This window comes from Martes martes, assembly GCF_963455335.1.
Source record: "Martes martes genome assembly, chromosome: 18".
NCBI lineage: Eukaryota > Metazoa > Chordata > Mammalia > Carnivora > Mustelidae > Martes > Martes martes.
In genome coordinates, this window is record NC_137906.1 from 31,767,700 (window position 1) to 31,785,813 (window position 18,114).

Below are 18,114 nucleotides of genomic sequence, written 5' to 3' on the forward strand. Positions count from 1 at the left end.
TCAGGCAGCCCAACTTACAGGCAGGGACCACTTGGCAGAGGGCCACTAAGATGAACCAACCTCCCAGTGGCTGACTCAACTGTCACTTTCTGTGAGAAAACCTCCTGCCACGGGCACAATGCGGTGGTCTCTATAGGGTGCTCCTGTGACCCTCCAGCCACATCATACCCCTAGTATGATCCCTATAGAAAGCATATGAGGAATCATAAACCTGCTGCTCACGCCTATCCTAGACTGTGGAGCCTTCTCCGGGGTGGACCAGCATTAACGGCACCGACTCACAGAAGCAGCTCAACAACCGTTGAATCAAGGCTCTGGGGCTAGGTTCCGGGGCTCCCCAAGGGGCTGCTCCAAAGGGAGAGGCCCAGAACGATCAAGGACACAGCAGCAGCCTCGTGCGTGCACGTAATGGGCTGAGTGAGGCAGCGATTTTGCCTGCTCAGCGTTTGCACTCGAACAGATAAAACAGACTCCACTCTTCCCCAAAGTCAAGGCGCTAGCTCCCTGTACTGTGGGGTAAAGCTCACAGCTGGGCCAGGACAAAAGGAAAGACTGTCCACCGCCACACAATGGAAAGAGGCAGGCTCTGCTTCAAGGCAGATAGATGGCCTTAGCCCATCCAAGTGGCCTCATGAGGTCTAAGATCAAAGACTAAGTCAACAGCATATTCATCAACGGGCAAAGAATTTACTCTGGAGCAGAACTGGGCAAACATTTTCTGTAAAGAACAAATGGTAATATTATAGGCTTTGCAAGCCATAAGGTCTCCGTCACGGCCACTCAATTCTGCCATTGTAGAGTGAAAGCCACCATAAACAATAGTCCATGAATGGATGTGCCTGTGTGCCAATAAAACTTTATTCACAAAACAGGTGGCTGGCACAGTTGGCCAATCTCTGCTTAGAAAAAATACTAAAATAGCACCCTGCAAACATTTTGAAGGAGAAATGTGTCTTCCCTCAAGGCTGGAGAAATGCAAATGATCAACCTACTAGATTAGCTGCCACATGTTAGCATTATATAACTATTCAACTCACCAAGGAGCATTTAATGCTGGTAGAGCTAGGGGCAAACACGCACACACCACCGCTAACAACACACCAGTGCAGTGGGTTCTGAAAGGCAACATGGCAGTGCAGACAAAAAGCTACCAGAATACCCAAACACCTTCCTGACACCTGGGAAACTAAGCTAGAGGGGAGGAAGGGGGGAAACAAGAAAAGGAATAAGCCCCAACTTCACAGTTCCTCTATCCTCCAGGCACTGAGTAAGGACTATATGTCCATCACTCGCTTTCATTTCCACTTTGTGATGAGGGAATTAAGAGTCAGAGAAGCTCAACAATGCACTCAGGCTCTTGCATTGGGAGTTAAATCCAGGATCGTTGGAGTACAAACTTTTTCCTCTACACCTCAATGACTGCCGAAACATAGCATCGTGGGCACACAAACTTTTCCAGTAGTGTTCTAGAACGGGGGTCAGCAAACAAACCAAATCCAGCTGCTGCCTGTTCTTCTAAATAAAGTTTTATTGGAACATAGCCACATCCTTTCACTTACTGATTGCCTGTGCTGCCTTTATGCTACAACAGGGATGAGTGGTCGAAACGGAGACCAGATGGCCTGCGAAGCAGAAATTATTTACTATCTGCGTCTTTACAGAAAATGTTTGCCAAATTCCATCCCAGGACATTGTAAATGGAATTTACTTTCTCTTCCTACAATGGTATATCCATTTGGTGAAACATTATGCACCCTTTTTAAATAATTGTGACAGAAAGACACATGGATAAATGCTATAATGTAAGTGGAAACACTAATTCAGATGTAGACTCAAGGCAATTATGTAAAATGCATATGCACTGAGCAAAGACAGAAGTGGAATACCTAAAAATCTAAATATTTAATGTTCTAGGGAGGTATATTTATAGGGATGTCCCATGTTTTCATAATAATCTTTAATGTCATTTTGGGGTTTTTGCCTTTTTTTTTTTTTTAAGATGGGGGAGGAAAGAGCAGATCCCAAAATATGCAGCACAGGCAGGGAAAAATAAGATGCAGTGGGCAAGTTTCCCTCTAAGTAGGAAGCCTGGGAGCCCGGGACCCAACAGGGTGGGGCAAGAAGGACAAGCAGCACCACCAGGTCTCTGGAGAGCTCTGGGATGGGCACAAGAAGTCAGGACCCGGGAAAGAGTCCTCGCTCCCCCTGAAGGCTTCCAACGGCTACATCCCACACCCAAAACTGACGTTCCACAGTCTCGCCCACCTCAGGGGGAGGCAATTCTTACCCCTTGCAGCTGTTCAGTAGCAAAACCCAGGAGACACCCTCCCCTGCCTCAGGTCTCTGCTCAATCTCACCTCCCCTGGGAGGCCTCCCCTGATGGCTCCACTCAGAATGACAACAGCCCTCCCCCTTCAGTGCATCCTCTATGCAAACAACAAGCAGTCAGATGCCACCCTTGGGCTCTGGACTGGGCATGCCATCCAGACCTGGCCAACCAGAGCCACAGTGATGGGTTCCAGGATGGCCACACAGCCTGCCAGACTGCTGTGAGTCAGCCTCATGACTTCTGCCCAAGCAACTGGGCGAGAGGCCCACCCTTGGCTCAGGGGTTGCTACACGGTAGGATGAGCCCCAAGAGCTGCTGGTAGCCACCTTGCCTCCATGGAGAAGAGGCTGCTGGAGGATGAAGCCAACAGAGACGAAAACAGACTTTCAAACTGGACAGAAACGTAGTCCTGATGACTCTCTAAGCACCTGAATGCGACTGAGCCTGAAGACAGCCCTACCCCCAGACATTTCCATTACAAGCCACTTGAAACTCCAATGGTTCTGAAACCAGCTCCCACTCTGCCACATGCAACTGAAGAGTCCTGGCTAACACGCCCATCACTCCAACAAAATATTTTTTGGTGCATTCATTCAATGTGCTTCAACAGACACCAACAGCACAGCCCTCTGCTAAGTGATAGTAGAAGCACCGAACTGTCATTCAGTAAATGCTGAATGTTGAACCCTGAATTTCTGGCCAGGCTCTGCTACCACTTGAGCCCTCACTCCTGCTAGCAGCCTTTTAACCTACTACAAACACTCTGAAAGCCAGAGCAACCAAGAACTATCAACACTTTCATGTTACGGCTATTTCAGGGAAATCATCCTAAAGACCTATCAATCTAAAGGAAGGAAAACTACCTTAAACAAAAAATGTCACTGCATCACTCCTTTTAATAGGAAACCAAAAAAAAAAAAAGGAAGGAAGGAAAATAAGCTAAGTTTCCACAAGTAAAAACATGCCGTTTTAGGGGCACCTGGGTGGCTCGGTGGGTTAAAGCCTCTGCCTTCGGCTCAGGTCGTGATCCCAGGGTCCAGGGATCGAGCCCCACGTCAGGCTCTCTGCTCGGCGGGGAGCCTGCTTCCCTCTATCTCTGCCTGCTTGTGATCTCTGTCTGTCAAATAAATAAATAAAATCTTTAAAAAAATATATATCGTTTTATAATTATACTATACGCAAAAATGATGGATTAATAATGGGTTACAGGGTCTGTAAAAGTTATCAGTATGAAGACCACATAGCAATATGGCAGTCTGATCCCAAAATGCTAAGGGTAAGAGCAAAACACAAGTTTATATGGTAATGGTACCACGACCTCAGCTCATACCAGTGTTTCTCAACCTTTTTGCTCATTACCTTCCCCCGCTAGGATCCTTTTCAGACATTTTTGCGATCATCCCCTCCATGAAATTTTAATACCACAAGTATGTTGTGTATCTGTTTACATACTGCACACCTACCTGGTCTTTACATACAACATTAAAATTTTTTCTTCCTCAATATTAAAATCTTTCTTCCTCAATAACCAATTTTTGCTCCCACTGAGAATGCACGGCCTATAGACAAGAGGGTGGCAGGATGGAAGAACTTTATCTGGAGTTATGCTCACACTGCCAAAACTTAGAGAGCCCAGGACACCTTGGATTTGGGTTTCATAGTTTAAGAGCTCTAAGAACTTGAGTTCCTACTGGTTACAACAAGAAAGCAGGAGAGGTGACGTGAATGAGATTCAGTCCATTGCCACTTACTAACATAGACGTGGTCAAATATTTGCTGACGGTAGAACACTTACTTCTTACAATCTGCCACAATAGATCAACCCAGTGCCTTCATTAGGGGGAAAAAAGTTGATATCATCACTTTTTCTGCTGTGAATGAAAACCACAAACATTCTTTTTTCCATTCTCTCGCTTCAGCTGATTCTTTATCCCAAACACAAGCTACTGCTAGAAAGGACCTAGTCAATGCCAAAGAAAAAACCATGACTCTCAGCATTCCAGAAAAATAAGATAAAGCTGCTAAAATGTACACCAGGGCGCCTGGGTGGCTCAGTTGTTAAGTGTCTGCCTTTGGCTCAGGTCATGACCCCAGAGTCCTGGGATTGAGGTCTGCATCGGGCTCCCTGCTCGGCAGGAAGTCTGCTTCTCCCTCCCTCACTCCCCTGCTTGTGTTCCCTCTCTCGCTGTGTCTCTCTCTGTCAAATAAACAAATAAAATCTTTAAATATATATATAAAAAATATATATCATATATATTATATATAATATATACAATCTTTAAATATGTCTTTAAATATATTTTACATATTTTAATAATTTTGATTTAATTTAATAATTTAATAATAAATTTAAATAAATGTATACTTATATATTAAATTTATATTTATATATTATATAAAAGAGATATAAATACAAATGTATTTATAACATATCATATATATTTTTATATAATATGTATTATATATAATATATATGATATATATTATAAATATATTTGTATATAATAAAATAAAATAAAATGTACACAAACATCAGGCCAGAAACAGCAATAAATTACTCAGAATTACCCGAACCCTGATCTATCAGGCCTCTAGAGCTTGACGGTTCTACAGATTATCTGACCTCTCTGGGTCAAGCTTTCCCCACCCTTGAAACAGGGTGTTTTGGGGGGGGGGTTGTTGGTTTTTTTTTAAAGATTTTATTTATTTCTTTCACAGACAGAGATCACAAGTCAGAGATCACAAGTAGGCAGAGAGGCAGGCAGAGAGAGGGGGGGAAGCAGGCTCCCTGCTGAGCAGAGAGCCGGATGCAGGGCTAGATCCCAGGACCCTGGGATCATGACCCGAGCCGAAGACAGAAGCTTCAACCCACTCAGGTGCCCTGAAACAGGGTTTTTAACTTAAAATTCCTGACAGACTCATTACTGATGGAAGTGAGCATCAAGGACCTTCAGATCTAAAGTCTTAGGAAATACAGTGCTTGAGAATCATAATAACTTCCCGGCCCTTCAAGTTCTACTTTCTAAGTAAGAGCAAAAACATTACCTGAAATTCATAATTCCTTAGCTTACAGAGGCCGGTAATCAAGTATTCCTACCTACTGGATTCTTTACAGAGAAACAAACAAATCATGACCGGGATCACTGCTAAGACAACCACCCACGCATAGCAAGTATCCTTCCGGCAGATGATTTGTTTACTTCTACGAACATGTACAAATACACAAACATTGTTTCATGTGCATGTTTGAAGGTGCATCAAGGTATATATTTTAGTACAATTCTGCACTCCGCTTCTTTTTAGGGAAGGTTAATGTTGAGATATAGCCACGATGATGGGCATAAATCCGTCTTATTCCTTTTAACGTCTTTGAGGTTTCTCATCATGTGACCACACCACATATTCGCATCATCTCCCCTGTTAATGGTCATCTTAGTTGTTTCTGGCCTCAGGATACTCATTTATCTTGTATATGCATTACCTAGGCATTCCACTTCCTGATTATTTGCACTTAATGCACTTGGCCTTGAAACCATCTGACCTCTGACGACTCAATCATTTCCAACTACAAAATACAGTAGACGCTAACTGCCAGTTTATAGGAAATACAAGAGACTGAGAGACCTGTCAAACCACACCAAAAGGATGCCGTCAGCAAAATCCCACAAAGAAACAAATCTATCCTGCAACAACCAGGGTGAACGGTTTCCTTCAACAAAAATTGCAAGGGGTAAAAAGAGAGAGATGAAAGGGAAACGTATTAGCTTTAAAAAAAAAAATGTTTTGTGCCTTAAAAGATACAATCAAGAAAAAAAAATGGGAGAAAAGTTTTATAAGTAATATATCTAAGAGACTTATATCCAGAAATTACATAGAATTCTTACAGCTCAACAATAAAAACCCAATTTAAAAATGGACAAAGGTAGGGACATTGGGGAAGATATGTGCTATGGTGCTGTGCTGTGAAGTGTGTAAACCTGGCCATTCACAGACCTGTACCCCTGGGGCTAATAATACACTATATGTTAAATAAATAAATAAATAAAATTTTAAAGTGATATGTTGGTTAACTGAACATACTGAAAAAATAAAAACTTTTTTAAAACATTAGAAAAATGGACAAAGGATCTGAACAAACATTTCTCCAAAGAAGCTAAACACAGCCAATAAACACATGAAAAGATTCTTAACATCATTGATCATTAAGGAAATGCAAATCAAAACCACAAAAAGATAGCATCTCACCATTCCACTAGAATGGCTATAATCAAAAAGACTGTTGACAAGGATGTGAAGTAACCAGAACTTTCATACTTCATACAGTGCTGGTGGGAATGGAATATGGTGTAGCCACTTTGGCAAACTGTCTGACAGTTCCTCAAACAGAGCCAGCAATTCTACTCTTAAATATCGACCGGAGAGAAATGAAAACACAGGCCCACACAAACACTTGTCCGTGAATGTTCCCAGAAGCATTATTCAGAAGAGCCAAAAAGTGCAAACAAGTCAAATGGCCATCAACCATTAACAATGGTTAAACAAAATGTAGAAAATTCATACAATGAAACGGTATTCAAAAAAGAAGGAATGAACTATAGTTACACACTACAGTATAATGAAGCTTAGAAGCATGATACTTAGTGAAAAGAGCCAGATGCAAAAGGCTATGTATTGTATGATTCAACCTATATGAAATATTCCGAACAGGTAAATGCAAGATAGAGCAGACTGGTGGTTGCCTGGGGCTAATAGGAGGGAGAATGAGGAACCACTGCTAACTGGTTCAGGGGCTTCTTTTTGGACTAACAAAAATGTTCTAAAACTGATTATGGTGATGTGTGCACAACTCTGTGAATATACCAAACACTAAAAAATAACAATTAAAATAAAAAAGAAAGAGGACTAAAAGACTTAAAAAAACAAACCAATTTGCATTGTTTCAACCTTATTTAGATTCTGAGTCTAAAAAACACACTATAAAATTATAAGGCAATTATGGAAATTTGAACATTTAATACCTGATGATATTAATGAATTACTGCTAATTTCTGTGAAGTATAATAATGAAATTGAGCTATTTTTTTAAAAGAGTCCTTATCTTTAGAGATACATATTAAAATATTTATAGATGAGGGACGCCTGGGTGGCTCAGTGGATTAAAGCTCAGGTCATGATCCCAGGGTCCTGGGATCGAGCCCCGCATCGGGCTCCCCGCTCACCAGGGAACCTGCTTCTTCCTCTCTCTCTGTCTGCCTCTCTGCCTACTTGTGATCTCTGTCTGTCAAATAAATAAATAAAATCTTAAAGGGGCGCCTGGGTGGCTCAGTGGGTTAAAGCCTCTGCCTTCGGCTCAGGTCATGATCCCGGAGTCCTGGGATCGAGCCCGGCATCGGGCTCTCTGCTCAGCAGGTAGCCTGCTTCCCCCTTTCTCTCTGCCTGCCTCTCTGCCTACATGATCTGTGTCTGTCAAATAAATAAAATCTTAAAAAAAATATATAAATAAAATCTTAAAAAAATAAATAAAAATAAAATAAAATATTTATAGATGAAAGGATACAGTGTCTGGGATTTGCTTCAAAATAAACTTGGGGGGCACGTGGTTAAGCCTCTGCCTTAGGCTTAGGTCATGATCCCAGAGCCCTACAACGGGCTCTCTGCTCTGCAGGGAGCCTGCTTCCCCTTCTCTCTCTCTCTGCCTGCCTCTCTGCCTACTTGTGATCTCTGTCTGTCAAATAAATAAATAAAATCTAAAAAAAAAAAAATTGTTTAAAAATAAACTCAGGACAGAGGTAAGAAAGATAGTTATATAGGGGATGGTCATGAGATAGTAAATGCTCACTAGACTATTTTCTCCACTTTGGAGATGTCTGAAATTTTCTGTTGAAAAAAAGGACAGAGGAAAGAGAGGAAATACTTCCATGCAACATTATTGGTTTGTATGCTGATCTTCAATCCCAAGGGTGGGAAGACCCTGTTTCAACTGTATTAAGACACATGAAGGCGGTAATTGGAGGAAAAAGTTTAAAAGGCACAAACTTCCAGGTTATAAAATAAATAAGCACTAGCAATGTCACATACAACATGATGACTAACACAGGAGTTAAGAGAATAAATCCTAAGAGGTCTCATCACAAAGAAAAAAACTTACATTCCTTTCTTCTTTCTTTCCTTTTTATTGTATCCATAGAGGATGGATGTTAGCTGGGCCTTTTGTGGTAGCCATTTCACAATATATGTCAATCATGCTGTTCACCTTAAACTTACACAGTGATGCATGTCAATTACTTCTCAATAAAACTGGGGGAAAGAAAAAACTGAAAATACCCTGGACCTCCCTTCTGTCCTCAGCAATCACTTTTTCTGCCTCAATTACAGACTTTCCAAAAGAAGGCTTTCGTCCTGAATGCTTTTTCCTAAAAAAGCCATCTGTTGGTTTCCTTATAAAAAAATAATGATTTTTTTATAATGATTTTTTAAATCAAATTTTAAAATTTTGTTACTGTTGGTATTGAGTTGGTTCTGGAGGCAGGCACTGATCAATTTCCCTTGGCTTGTCAATTTCACTTCTTCCTAAGATCAAGGCAGGAGAATGGTCCAGAACCCTGAGCTTAAGGCAGAGTCTCCTTGGTCATATTAAAAAGCAAAAGGTTTTCCCTAGGAGACTCTTAACTATAGGAAACAAACTGAGGGTTGCCAAAGGGGGTGGAGGGTTGAGGGATGGGGTAACTGGGTGATGGGCATTAAGGAAGGCACTTCATAGAATGAGCACTGGGTGTGATATGCAATCACTAAACTCTACTTCTGAAACTAATAATTCACTATAAGCTAATTAATTGAATTTAAATAATTTTTTAAAAATAAAAGCAAGAAATTTTCTAGGCATACTTAGCCCCAACCCTTGTCCCAGAGCTAAGTCAGAAAACAACCCACCTGAGCCCCAGCTGGGTACTTATGGAAACAGCAACTAGTCTAAGTTCCTACATACATACCATGTAAAAATCACAGTACCAAGCACTTTACCTAAATAAAGTTATTTATTCACTGCAATAAGCCTAGGTGACAGGTATGACTATTTACCCCCACTTTGCTGGGATTTCCGGAATGGTCAAGTAACTTACTCCGTATCACACAGTTTTATAGAGCAGAGTCAGGATCTGAACTCAGGCTGTCTGGCTCCAGGCCTGCACTTAAACCAGGCTGTAGGACCTTCTGGGTGGAAACCTGCTCATTACCTCTTTGTTGCAGGATCACTAATGTTCAAGGACCAGAAATTTAATTAGGCCAAAAATCATTTGCTCTGACAACAGAAGCTGGACTATCTCCCAGGAAACCCCCTTTCCAGCTCCCTCATTAGGACCAACAAGTTCACAAATCTTGCTCTTTGAACATCAAAACAAAAGGCGCGTGACTTGTAAATTAAAAAAAAAGAAAATCCATGGAGATAACTCAAAAGTTAAAAATTAAGAGAGACACAGCCCCTTCGCCTTGCCCCGCCCCCCCCCAACCTCCAGAAACGCCTGGGTGAAAGGCGAGGGCCGAGGGAGCTGGATGCAAGGACTCTTCAGAGGCACCTCCACAGTAAGAGGAAAGCAGGCAGGGTGAGGGTAGGCGGGTGTTCCTAAGGAAATCCAGATCCCAGTCAAGGCTGGCTGCGAGGCTTCCCGGAGTCACTCTGCACACACACAGCATCCAGGAATGACTTAGCACCCGAATACCCGTAGATCGCTTCAGAGAAGGGCTGAGAATACACGTCCAAGTTTGGGGACCAAACTTCAGAAACACTGAGCGCAAGCTGTCCACACCCACCTCCCTCCCACTCCCGGCCTCCCCACCAAAGACCACACCCCTCCCGGAGGGCGGGAGGAGGGTGGGCCGGGAAGGGCCACGCGACCGTCCCCAGATGGGATTGAACAAGGAGGGAAGGGGTGCGGGACTGGGCGAAGGAGACCTCAAAGGAGCTCGGAAAAGCACTGAAAGGAGCGGGAGTATGAAAAAAAGGACCAAAACGTTAAGATGCAAGGACCCTAGAGGGACACTGCGAGCGTAACTGGGAACGACTGGTGACTGGCACAGCAAAGCACCGGGGGACAGGGCACGAGGGAATGGGAGGGGCGGGGAAGACAAAGAGGCTGGAGAACCCACCGTCCTCTGGGGACCGAGAGCCACGGGGGACACGGGGTTCAGGGGTCAGCCAACTCAGAGTGTCCAGAGACGACACCCTGCCCGGGTGCAGGCTGGAGCGACTGCACACCAGGGGCCTGGGACATGGGAATGACGGCTGAGCTGGGGGGGCCCGGAACTGGAACTGGGACTGGGGGGGTCCCTGAGTTAAGAGGGACTGAGAGCCGGGAGGTCTGAGGACGCGGAGACTGGTGACCGGGCGAGGGGGTCAGAGGGCTGGGAGAGACTGGGGGTCTGCGGACAGGTGTCCAGGAGCCGGTGGTGAGCGGTGGGCAGGACGCAGGGGCCGGGGAGTGCCTGGACTCGGGACGCCAGAGAAGTGCAGGTGACCGGGGGCCAGCTCCCGCGCGTCCGGGGGTCTGCGAGAGACGCGACCGGGGTCTGCGGGCGAGCGGGACTCGGGGGCCGGAGTGTGCAGCTGGAGCGGCGGGAGCCGGGGCAGCCGGGCCGGGTGACAGCGGCAAAGCCGCCACTCACCGCTCATGGTGCCGCTCCCGGGCCGGTGCCTGCGCCGCGCAGCGCCGCCGCCACTGCCGCCACTGCCGCCGCCGGGCTCCAGACAGGCCAGGAGACAGCGCGCCGCCCCGCCCGCCCGCCCCGCCCCGGAAGTGGAGCGCCGCCGCCACGGACCCGCCCCCCGACCCGGAAGGTAAACACGGGCGCCGGCGCGGCCGGGTCCTGGCAGGACGGAGACCCTCGCCGGGCGGGTGCGCTTGGCCTGGGCGGGACCGAACTGGACGTTTCTGTGCCCTCCTGGGTCCACAGCTGTGTTGGGGAGACAGTGAACAGGCCACGAGAAATGAGCCAGCACCGTTCCAGAGAGCAGCAGGAGCTGAGAAGGGAAATAAAAAAGGGTAATGGGCCAAAGCGTGGAAACCGGGGAGATGGACAGTACCGGAGGGCGCCCCTAAGAAGACGATCTTTGAGCTGAGACGTGGACCATGGCTGGGAGACGGGCCCGGGAAGACGCGCAGGAACGGCGTCCCAGAAGGAACAGCAAGTGCAAAGGCCCTGCCTCAGGGCTTGACGGAGCCAGAGGGAGGGTGAGAGAGGGGAGGTAGGACAGCTGGATGGAGGGCCTTGTGGGCCTGGTGAGGGTGGTGGGGTAAGGGAATGGGAAGCCACCGCAAGAATTGAAACAGAGGAATGAGACTATCTGAATTAGCTCTTAAGGCCGTCACTCGTCCTGCGTTCAGAATGAATTGGAGTGGGGCAGGGTGGAGAAAGGGCACCTGGTTAGGGAGCCATTGCAGTCAGATTCCCAGCAAGACTTATGTTTGGGGCTAGGGTGGTGGCGTTAGAGATGATGGTGGATGGATGATGTGCCAACCCGTGTTCGTAATAGGAAGCTCAGATTACGGTCCCACTTTCTACATGGGGGAAAGGGGATCCAGAAAGGTTGAAAGGGCATTTTGCCTGCAAGAGTAAAAAAAATACATTTTACATCACAACCCAGTATACACATACATGTATTTAAGGAGATGTTTAACAATTCCATGGGTAATGTACTCTTTTCCATTTTTCTTTCTTTTTTTTTTTTTCTTTGTGCTAACTGAGACAGTTGATTGATCCAGGTAATAAGTCTTGATCTGCAGTCGAAAACACTGAATTGAGGAACAGGTCCCACAGGGAAATGGAGCCAGAATTCCAGCCCAGTTTTGTGTGACCCACAGTCCCATGGTCTTCCTACTACACTGCCTCTCAACACGGAACCTCTGGGCCCCTGGGAATGTATCTTTTGGATTCACCAGAAGTCAAGAGCTCTTTGGAAAAGGCTGCCGTGCAGCGTTATTTATGAGACCGAAGGAGTGGACAGCAGCGCAGCCCAACTACAGAAGAAGAGTTAAGCAAATCATGGCTCACTTCACAAGGAATCTCTTGTAGTGATGAAGATGGAAACATGGGGAAAGGCCAATGATACTGCATTAAGTACAAAAAAAGTCCCATGCAAAATGGTCTGTATGCCATGATTACAATCGTGTCAAAACATGGCCATGTGTAGGGACTGAGAGAATGGAGAGATAAAAATACTTGTGTGTTTGGTTGGTGGGTTTTCTTTGCCATTTTCAAAATTATACTCTGTAGTTGTTGTTGATTTGTTATTTCAAAGAGTCTATGTCCCTAAATTGACCCCCCAGCCTCTCCCACCCCCAGAAGCCTAGTTTAGATCTTCCTGCCTTGTGACCCTTGGTGGAGCATCACATACCTGCTTCATGGAGTTGTTGCGAGGATAATGTGTTCTACCTTTTCATACGTCCTGTACCTTTCCATCATGGCCCTTGAGGCAAGATAAATGGAGTGTTGTGAGCTTGTTTTACCTATTCTACTCCTAACCACCCACTTGAAACACTGTAATTCCTTTTTTCTGAGATTTTCGCCTGGTCCTCAAAGAACAAGAATCAAAAGCTGAAAGTCTACAGCTCTTGTTAGCCTTGAAAAACTAAACTTTTTCATTCAGTTTGGAGGAGGAGAGGAGATGCTAGTGGAGGGGAGGGGAGAAGGAAGAGGGCATGTGAGAAGCTAGGAGCAGTATTCCATATGCCATTCCCATAACAGCCGTAGAACAAGAAAGGAGTGTGTGTCTGCTTTCAGACTATAAGCAGATTAATAAAAATCATTACAGCGATGTAACTCAAAGTATTTATTATGAACCAGATACTTTCATGAAAAAATTTATATATATATATATATACATACACATGTATGTATGCAAATGGGTGTGTTCATTTAATCCTTAAAATAACCTTATAAGTAGATACTATTATTCCCATTCTACAGGTTGGGAGACTGAGGTACAAGTGGTTAAGTAACTCTCACGGTCACCCGAAGTCTGTAACTTTTAGTACAAAGCCAAGATTCAAGTCCAAGCAATCTGGCTCCAAGAGCCAGTACCTTAACCCTAGTACTTTATTGTTTCCTGTGGTCTTCAGGGGCCTGGAATGGAACCTTGGAATGGCCCCCAATGGGTAAAAAGGGTTCACGAAGTTTTCCCATATCCCAGACCTGACACAGAGGCCACAAAGCCCCAAGACTTGGAGGTCTGTGCTGTGGTGTCAGTGGGCATCTTAGCAATGATCAAAGTCAACATATTACCAGAGGGCAACATCACCTGTTGCATAATTCCAGAAAGGGAACACCTCAGGACCTTTGCACAACCCCAGGAAGGGAACCCCCATCTCCCCCAATAATGACTAAAATTGTAGCCCAAAGAGATGGGGAACCTCAAATGAACTTAAACTGATGTGAGAAGAAAAAAATAAATAGAAAAAAATATAAATAAATAAACAGGTCTGGGTTTAAATCCTGCTTCTGCCATTTGCTCTGACTCAGTTTCTGCCATCATCTGTAAAATGGAGGTAATAATTGTCCACCTACCTTGTGATTTGTTGTATGCATTAAATGACTTAGTACAGGTAAAGTGATAGAACTATCCTGGCACATAAGTAAGGCTAAGGGGTTTTTTCGTTTTTTGGTTTGGTTTTGTTTAAGATTTTTATTGATTTATTTGACAGAGAGAGATCACAAGTAGGCAGAGAGGCAGGCACAGAAAGAGGGGGAAGCAGGCTCCCTGCTGAGCAGAGAGCCCGATGTGGGGCTCGATCCCAAGACCCCGAGATCGTGACCTGAGCCGAAGGCAGAGGCTTAACCCACTGAGCCACCCAGGCGCCCCTCGTTTGTTTTTTTAAAGATGTATTTATTTATTAGAGAATGAGAGAAAAAAGTGTGAGCGGGGGGTGGTGCAGGCAGAGGGAGAGGTAGAGAATCTCAAGCAGACTCCATGTTGATCACAGAGCCTGAGTCACAGGACTTGATCCCACCACCCATGAGACCATGAACTGAGCTGAAATCAAGTGTCAGACACTTAACCAACTGAGCCACCCCGGCACCCCTAGTAAGGCTAAGTTTTAGCTATCGTTATTATTACCTGCATTGGGATCTGAAAATGATACGTACTATACCTTTATCACGGTTTGCAATTACATATTTATTTATAGGACAATGATAAATGCCTGATGTCTCCATTAAGCTAAACACTCACAAGATCAGGAGCCTTGCCCTCATGCATCGCACACTAAATTTGTGTGGCTGACTCTAGGCATCTCCTATCTCCAGGAGAACATAGGATCACCTTGATTTCCTTTCACTAGAGAGAGAAAAATCCAATCTGACCTGAAGTATCTATGTGTGTGTATAGGAGACCAGGGAACTAGCCATAGAAATGTGGGACCACGGGCTCTACACACTGCAGTGCTTTTTTTTTTAGTGAGTCAAGAATTTAATCATGAAACTTCAATAAGGTAGGGAAATTTCAATAAGGTAGGGAAGTCCATGTAACATAAAGATTTTCTAGAATTACAGGACAAAAAGCTCTATCAGCAACTGATAAGTACAATCATCCTAAAGAGATCTGATACATCATCCTTCCATCATAGGATTTTCAAAGCTGCTCTACAGCCGTTGAAATGGTTAATTATCTGGTAAAAATGGGTTTCTCCATCTCTGTGACACTAGCCAGCAGGCTATTACAGTAGTCAGTTGTTTTCGTGGTGACAAGAATAGTGGCACCTTCCTCCATAGCCGGGAGTGGAAAGAAATGGTCAGAATCAACCTTTGATTCAGAATTGACACAGTCTTCACAGGTGCATTCTTCTACTGTATACTCCAGGCCCCTCGAGAGAACTTCCTCGCCATTCCTGCCAGCACGGCCCTCCTCCTGGTCAGCATTCTCTTTGTTCTGGAGAGCCGAGCCTGATTATACAGAAACAACAACCATTAACCTCAACTTCGCAGGTGGTGAGGTCCTTACAGTCTTAGCAGTACACATTAGGGCTCTGAGAGACAGAGCTCTTCCTACAAAACAAAGAGTATGTCCCGCAGGAGAGGTCACCCACAGACAGACCACAGGCCACGTTGCATTTGAAGATAGACTTTGTTTAGGCCCCTACAGTGTTTTTAAGTGTTTCCTTGCATGTTTTATGTTGGCCTGCATTTTAAAAAATTAAGAGATTTTTAAAAATTCAAGGGATTTCACCAGCAAATCGAGGCAATTGGCCTCTTTAAAAACAAAACAACAACAACCCCCACCCCCAAAGAAAAGTGGCAACTTGTAGCTGACATTCCTACATGGAAACAATTCTTTGGAGTCACTAGCACATGTCTCCTTGAGGAAGGGCATTGGCTACTCTACTGTTAAAACCTCCCCCTGGCCCATTGCATTCACTGGTTGCCCACTTGGCCCTTGGAGACATTGAGGTATTGACCCTACTTCACACCGGTGAAATGACCATATGTCACAGCACACCAAAATGAGCCTTTGGCTGACACTTTAGAATTCAAAGTAAAGATGCTTCCCTTACAGAGCATTTGGTAACAAATCAAAAATTTTTATAATGAATCTTTTGTGATCATATAAGGAAGTAGTCTCTATTATGTCCCCATTTATATGCTGGTGAAGGTAAGCTTCACTACTTCCCCAGCCTCCCGCAGAATAACTCCATCTTCCAAAATGTCACACTTAAAATCACTCCCCACCTGTCTCTCAGAACCCAGGCACAAGAAAGAAAAAAAAAAAAAACTTGAGTAAATTATGGGGAAGAGCCATCTACCTCACTTTACTGCAAATGAGGTGCTTTACAGATTATACATGGAAAATAGAAGCATCAAGAAATAGGCCAATGGCTGCGAAGTGTTCAGGAATCAGATCATGGGCCAAGGTGCTACAAAAATATTTTTATCTTAAAAAGCCTTTAAGAAGAACATTCACTTCTCCAAGACTGAGTCACTGCTGCTTAACAAAGATAATAATCTTTAAAATGACAGCTCAAATCCATCCAAGAACACCTGGTTATTCATTTCTAGCAACAAGTAAATTGGGTAAAAGCATCACCCAAGCAAACAGCATTTACAACTGTATTAAAAATACACGCATGGATCTTGCCAAATACATTTTTCCTAATAGCAGCAGACCTGGCTAGCAGTTTCTGAGAGTAAGATGTTTCATCAGTGGGCTAACTTTGGCCAAAGAGATGGGTGTTTGCCAAGGAAACCTCAGAAGTTCAGGAGAGTAATTACTGAGGAAAGAATGCAGGGCACCTGCAAAGAGACAAACCAAAAAGAAGACAGCTCGCTCCTTCCCAAAAGTTCATTTAACACAACTGTCCTCTAACACACTCAAAAGGGCTCTAACCAAATGAATTACTCAACATGGGGGGAAAAAAGGCGAGAGAGAGAGAGAGAGAGAGAGAGAGAGAGAGAGAGAGATTGAAGGAACTGAAATTCACAACAGCCCGCTCTCGGAAGCAGATTTCAAAGACCGACCATCAAACCAACCTGTGTTTTTACATTCGTCCTTGGATGGTTCCGAATTCATCTTCCTTAGCAAGAACATCAACACGAAAACCGTCAAAGAAACGATCAAGCTCAGGCCCAGACAGGTCCAGAGAACCGCGTTTGTTCCTTTCACTGAATTGAAAGAGGATTGGAGAGATCCTGAACTGACAACATAATATCCACATCAAAGCAAAGGTTCTCTGCCATCCAATTCCCCTAATTCATCAGCATTGACTTGTAAATTCTAAATAACCATGAATTAGAAGACTTGATAAAAATCTCCGTTGCTAACAGCACTGAATAGAATTGAGTTCAGTTCTAGAATAATTACTTTGCTCCGTTGGCATTTAAATATTTAAATACTTGCCTTATTTCCTTTCTCTCTCTTGATTCGAAAAGATCTCACCCTCTTCCCCTCCGGAATATCTGTTCTTCGAATAAATAGTCAATGTAGAGAAAATAGGTCACCCCCAATGAATTAATTGTTCAAGCAGTATTACTTACTTGCATCACAATAATGTTGACAAGGTGGAGGAGGGGTGTTAGAACATCGAAGGTGACACGGTTTGCAAGCAGTAAGCAATCTGTCAAAATACTCGTTTTGGATGCACTGCTGGGCCATCTGGAACCTGATCACAAAAAGAAACAAGAAAACCCCAGAAAGAACAGCATGGAAGAACAAGTAAACTTCGTCAAGCGCTCCCCAGCAAAGGTACTGACAGCAGCTAGAATGTCGAGGGAAAAAAAACGAACTTCACCACTATGACTTAGCTCTTACGGGGAGGGGGGCTGGCCGCTTGTCCTGTGGCTAAGGATTTGAATACCAGCTCCAATTCCGGTTTCTAAGTTTGAGGCTGGGGTATAGTCAGAGATGGGGTGTAAATATGAAGGGCAAACCACACCTGAAACAGAAACGTCTTATTTATAGAGGAAATTTCTATAAATAAGCCAGGTGACACTTGCAAGGTGTGTAGGCAAGCCTGAGGCATCAGGCAGAGAGGTTCGATAACCACTTCTGGACCACCTGTGTCTGAGCTGTGCTGTGTGAGGGGCCCCCAGGGAAACAGATAAGGTCTGTGCCCCCTAAGAACTTGAAATCTAACAGGGGAGGTAGAAATCCACCCAGCGGCAAGGTGTAGTGAGAACCAATGGAATATGAAATGGAAAGGGGCATCAGGCATGCCTCCCAGGTTTCGGACCTGTGAAGTATAGCAGAATTCCAACAGAAATAGAGATGTCTAGGGTAAAAGCTAAATTGGTAAGAGGGTAGAGGG

At 44.4% G+C, this 18,114-nt stretch overlaps 2 protein-coding genes across 3 annotated transcripts in view; both read right to left on the reverse strand.

The window, feature by feature from the left end:
• The window catches only part of SNX29 (sorting nexin 29), a 476,114-nt gene extending 465,006 nt beyond the window's left edge, over positions 1-11,108 (reverse strand). For both annotated transcript variants that reach the window (XM_080829802.1, XM_080829803.1), the window contains exon 1: positions 10,988-11,108. In XM_080829802.1, the coding sequence (XP_080685928.1) occupies positions 10,988-10,994 (7 nt within the window). In that variant the 5' untranslated portion in view covers positions 10,995-11,108. The remainder of the gene's footprint in view (positions 1-10,987) is intronic.
• A 3,366-nt stretch (positions 11,109-14,474) lies between these two features.
• Positions 14,475-17,519, reverse strand: TNFRSF17 (TNF receptor superfamily member 17). Its single transcript, XM_080830687.1, has 3 exons — positions 17,345-17,519; positions 16,841-16,972; positions 14,475-15,259 (listed from the first exon to the last, which is right to left on the reverse strand). The coding sequence occupies exons 1-3, from the start codon at positions 17,460-17,462 to the stop codon at positions 14,982-14,984; spliced, it is 528 nt and encodes a 175-aa protein (XP_080686813.1). The 5' UTR covers positions 17,463-17,519; the 3' UTR covers positions 14,475-14,981.
• Between the last annotated feature and the right edge of the window lie 595 nt (positions 17,520-18,114).